At 33.3% G+C, this 5,885-nt stretch overlaps 1 protein-coding gene across 1 annotated transcript; it reads left to right on the forward strand.

Annotated features, from left to right (window-relative positions):
• On the forward strand, positions 1-2,206 carry LOC111630238. The gene is made up of 2 exons (XM_023374312.1): positions 1-1,275; positions 1,371-2,206. The coding sequence occupies exons 1-2, from the start codon at positions 102-104 to the stop codon at positions 2,105-2,107; spliced, it is 1,911 nt and encodes a 636-aa protein (XP_023230080.1). The 5' UTR covers positions 1-101; the 3' UTR covers positions 2,108-2,206.
• Positions 2,207-5,885: the final 3,679 nt, after the last annotated feature.

Below are 5,885 nucleotides of genomic sequence, written 5' to 3' on the forward strand. Positions count from 1 at the left end.
ATGCTTAATAAAATATGAATAGTTCTATTCGAAACAATACTGTATTGTTGTTTTAATTCACTATACTTATGCAATAATATTACTCAGATACGAAAGATTACATGAAAGTGAAAAAATCGATTATGCACTTAAATTTGATTATTGGAAGTCTCTTTATTTTGCGTGCAAGTTGCACCATTAGTAAAAACGATAACGAAGCGTCTAGAAGCGGAGGAACCAATAAGGATTCTTTTTACAAAACGAACAAATTGCCATTTCTAGACTTCAAGAACGATCATCTTAATATATTTAAACCTTATTTTAATTTATACAGTAAAATATACAGGCCATTCCAAGAATTCGACAGTAACAAAAAATACCGAATCTCAAAAGATCTAGAAGATAATTTAAGTGACGATAGAATAATTGGAAAACATAAGCGTAAATGGCCTAAATATCTAATTGGTCGTAGTAAAAAACGTGTTAAGGAAGAGAAAAACAAGAAAAAATTTAAAATTGAAGAGACACGAGAATTTTATATCATCGGAAATTCCAAGAATAAAAGAGTGACAAAAGAAATAATAATTCCGAATCGTGGAATAATCTTTCAAAAAACAGTCGAGCCTTCGTATAGAAGAAAGACTTACATCATCATCACTGGTCTTATTGGGGGAGTAGCATTGATTTTGCTCATTAGCTGCATAGTATTTATTTTAAATGAAGTAGGAATGAATCCAGTGTATATAAAAAATAAAATGTCTACTCCAGCTGATTATAATATCGTCAATATTTCCTCGTCTGATTACGAGCTTGATGAACATCCTAAAGAAACAATGGATAAATCTCAATATGTCGAAGTACCGTTGGAATCTGAATTAACGGTTAGACACAATACGGATATTGAGTTCGTGCCAAAAGTCAGCGTATTACCAGAAAATATCAGAACACCTGAAAATGAAGAACAGCGGAATCAAATTAGTTCAATGGAGATCGTTCCTCCACAGTTAGTAAAGGAAAAACACGAAGAATTAATGCTGAATAAGCGAGATGATGAGATTGTTGTTTCCATCCCTGAAAAAAGAATAAATGAGGAAATATATTATTATTCTGAAGAAACTTCTACTCCCGATCCCTTAAAAGAGTTATTAGCTGAGGAAGTTATATCAGGCGTTCCTCTTGAAATATCTGAGCCACACGATGAAGAAATGAGTAGAACAGAAGAGCTTTCCGTTCACAACCATGATTACAAAGAACAGTTATTTCTTAATTTTAGAAATGAAATTGCTAACAGGATTGGTAAGTTCGAATGTAAATATTGAAATAGCGTAAAATAATTTCTTATATAAATCATTTCCCATTTATACGATTGTTAAAATAAAAAATTTTTACAGATAAAGATGTAAAATGTCGGAAACGCGAACAGAATGAGAAGAAATATATATTTGAAGTTAGGACTAAACGTATAAGCAAAAAACATAAACCAAAATTAAGAAATAAGGAACCAAAACTAAATTATGAATATTCCGAAACAGACACTTCTGTTCGAAGTTGTTCTCTTTCTGATTTATTACCATCCTTTGTGACACCGAAACCGGAAAGTGATCTCAAATTAAACAAAAGGCTAGAAACGGTTCCGAAAAAAGAGACTAGAGTCATTGAAGGTTTTATTTTAAATGAAGCCAAAAGAGATAAAAACATCTATGCTCACGAAAACAAAATGATTCACGAAACAAACAAGCAAAGTCGATACGTCCAAACAATTCCGGAACAATTAAGCATTCGGAGTAAAGAATGGATGAGATCGCATCCTCCAAGAGGCTACCAAGAGGAAGATTTTAAATCCGTGTTTTCAAATAGACGGAATATTGTACACGAATCGTTAAATCTGTCGAGAATTCGTGAGTGTCCACAGCCACAATCTAAAACTAATGCCAAAGATGAGCGAGCTTTTCCAAATAGATATTATGAGAAATGTAGGCGTAAACCATTTATTTCAACAGATCCGCCATTTCTGAAAGTTGGCAGTGATAAATATGTTCATATTGCTAGACAAAGAAGAGAACAAAAATCAGAAAAAAATATCCGATTTTCTACCATGTCAAACGATAAACGTAAAGTTAGGAAATAAATCATTATCAATTATTACGTGATTTGATAATTTGAAATACCGTATATAATTTTCAAAAATTTCTGTAAAATAAATAAGTCGTAGTAAAGATTTACTTTTCGTTGCAGTTTTCTTTACACCCTTTGTATTACAGTCCGTCACAATGCTGGCTGTAATTTTTAATTTATTTAATTTGAAATATCGGCTTTGATTTCAGTTGATCGGCTAACGAACACTTTCGCGAAAGATTTTTATGATCGGACAACGAACACATGTTCGGATAACGAACACTTCACTGAACAAACACAAGAAGAAGCGACGTAAAATAACGAATACCGATTTGTCTTCCTTTGTCTTCAGGCAACAATTCGAAACTTTTCGGAGCGCGGGAGACGTCGACATCGGATCGGATAGTATTCCCCCGAACTTTGAAACCCTCCCTTGTATTTCCAGCCTTTTATATTTCTGATAGAAACGTTTTCTATCAGAAATATAACATTTTTTTCAGAAGAAAACGTCTTTTACGTTTCCTTCTGAAAAAGAGGATTGATGCCGATATATGCTATTAAAGATCTTTTGAAAAAGTGGGAGGCTGTCAGAACAACGGTCTTAAAATAGCATCCAAACCAGGTTGAGGTTAATAGGCCTAGGGATCTCTACAATTACAATGCTATTAATTAATTACTTCTGAAAAATCATGAAGAAGACAGAAAAGCAATTGACATTGGACAGATTCTTTAACCCCCACAAACGGAAAAATGACTAATAAAAATGCAAGACCGTTTATATATACTGTATATGTTTTTATTATTACATATGAATAAACGTAGTAAGAAAGTATATATTTTTTGTTTTTTGGGGGTCTCCAGAACGAATTAATCAAATTCCCATAGAAACCTATGATAAATCGATAATCGGTTAATGAACAATTCGAATAACGAAGAAAGTTTTGGAACGGATTATGTTCGTTAACCGATCACCCACTGTATTTTAATAAATGATCTACTGATATATATATTATATAATCACTTATTGTAAAGTAAACTTTGTTTGATATAAATACAGTGTTACAGATATAGAGTATACAGATACATGTTATAGAGATATATTTATTTTTACCACATGTTAGAATTTTGTATGTTAAGATGTCAATGTGCTCAAGTCGTTCGTTATTTGATTTACTGCGGTCGAAATTGTACATGGTTGTCATTTTACTGTACTAACCTGGTCGCCACCGTTCCTACTGTGACATTCCAACCATATGTTGATCGTATAGAGATTTTAAACCGGGCCTGTGATACAGCCGCGGATCCAGACTTCTGTCACGGGGGGCGATAAAACTTAGGCCGTGGCCATTGTAACGTGCGTTGCTACTTTAGATGTTTTATAGCTCGAACTTTCTATACATCGTTTACGTTTAAAAAACGACACTACGTCCCGTTCATTGTTTGTTTTCGTTTTGTTGCGCTTACACCAGTGCCGTGTCAGACGATTTTTAAATATACGTGTAACAGCTATATTTTCGCTATTAGTTTACGTTGACTGTGACCGGAACTGATATCAGGAGAGGTCGAATTATAACGTCAAGTAGCCCAACTGCATATCAAGAGCGTTATGAAAGAGCATTACAAAGTGGCTGGATTTCTCCAGCCACTTTGTAAGATAGCTTACAAATCTTTAGAGGCCCATAACTTTCATTTGTGAAAGAGTTTAGTAATTTGTCGTCAGAACCAAATACAGGTAGCCACCGGTTTACGCCGGCTCAATTTACGTCGATTCATAATAACGCCACCGCGCAATTCGCCGTTTCGCGGTGTAATTCCCCGATTTTCCCTATGCCAGACTGATTTTCATTTCAGTGTTGATGTATTTACCTAGCCGCGACATTGTACCTTGTACATTCGTTAAAACAAAGATTTTCATTGAATATATTTATTTTTTCTGTTTAATATTATTCGGTATGTACTGTAGTTTATGATGTAATTAAATTCTAGTTTAGGCCATAAATATATATGTTTTTCTCTAAATAGGATTTTCACGTTATTATATATATATATATATATATTATATTAATTTTAGTTATTTTCGTTGCAGTGAATGAACCGAGGTGATTGGTTATTTTTTAGTCTGATTGATGCATCATGTTCTTATATCCTTTTTCCTAACATTCTTGTTGTTTGTCCAATATAATGAACACTATTTGCACATGTGCATGACAATTTATATATGACGCCAGATATTTCTAATTTATTTTGTTTATTAATTATGCATTCAGTAAATTTATTTTTTAAATTAGCTGCTAATTCTATAGATGTTTTTTAAGATTTTTTTTGAATTTTTCGAGATTACTTTTAATATAAAAAAAGGACATATGTATTTACTTTTTCATTTTTAAATGTAACTTTATATCTGTTGTCTCTGTATTCGTTTGTCCATTTGTCTATTATTCTTTTTGGGTAGTCATTAGTAAAAACATCTTTAACTTTTGCTTCTTCATTTATTCTATCTTCACTGTATGTCGTATGTGTGTAAATTTTCTACAGTGTTGCAAATAAGTTGTTCTTTTTTATTTCGAAAGGACAATATGATTTGTAATTTATAGTTTGGTCTTGATATGCTTTATCACTATGAACTTATGTAATTATTATGCACATATAAAAAACTTTAAACTTGTAAAAAGTTTTATTAAATTACTTTTTATCATACAATAATGCAATATAAATACAAATATGATAATTTTTATGTGGTTGATTATTACAGTACTTCAATATAATAGATTGAAAGTTTTACATAGTGAAATAACACATTAATGATGTCTCCAAAGTTCAGCGAATTTGTCACAAAAATATTAATTTATCAGGAAGCACGCGAGCGCCATTCGATGACAACTCCACGACGAAAACAAGCTTAAGCAATGGCGTCGTCGAACGGTGCACACTCGGTAAGTAATCCTACAATTTTTTGTTTATATCATAGTTTATACGGATTATTCCCAAAAAATTATATGGAAATTATTTGGAAATGTTGAGTCAAATTAGTCTAGAATCGATTAATTTTATGGAAGAAAACCCTTAAAACAGCCGTAGTCCGTAAACTGCATACGTGCGGGCTGTGATTGGCTCATGTATTTAAGGACTCGTAGAACATCAATTTCAAAAAGAACGGAACGTATCTACCGTGTTATAGGGGGGTCGACTGTACTGAATATAAATGGGGTTTGCTTGCAAAATCCGCGTGGGCAAAGTCGTGGGTAACAGCAGAGTCGGTAGATTAACTGGTCTTTCGACTAATAGTTCAAACTTAGCTAGAGACAATATTTGCCGCTAGTCGGCGCCACTGTTAGCAGGAGATCGTTGTTCTTGCTAGGTATATACTGAAGTCAGTGATTTTGACCTATAATAATTGATTTTTTAGCTACATAAAAATGCCAACGTGCTTTGTGCCAGGATGCAAGGCAGGATATAAGTCATCGAACGAGAAGAGACATTTCTTCCGTGCTCCTAGCGATAAGATTGAGGAGTGGATGCGATGCATTCCACGAGACGACAAGATGCTAACAAATAAATGTTACGTTTGTGACGTACATTTTGCGAGTAGATTTATTTTAAAAACCTTCTCTCATGTTATAAATGGAGAGAAAGTAGAAATTCCACGAGATCGCTGGGCATTAACGTCGGATGCATATCCATCAAACTTCCCTAATTGTCCTAAGTACATTAGTAGGTCTGTACCTCAAAAACGATCAACGCGATGTCTCACAAGAAATGAAGAACCATCTAGGAAGGGATCACAAAAAGAC

Source organism: Centruroides sculpturatus, unplaced genomic scaffold, assembly GCF_000671375.1.
Source record: "Centruroides sculpturatus isolate CEXI.00-Female unplaced genomic scaffold, Cexi_2.0 scaffold553, whole genome shotgun sequence".
NCBI classification, from domain to species: Eukaryota; Metazoa; Arthropoda; class Arachnida; order Scorpiones; family Buthidae; genus Centruroides; species Centruroides sculpturatus.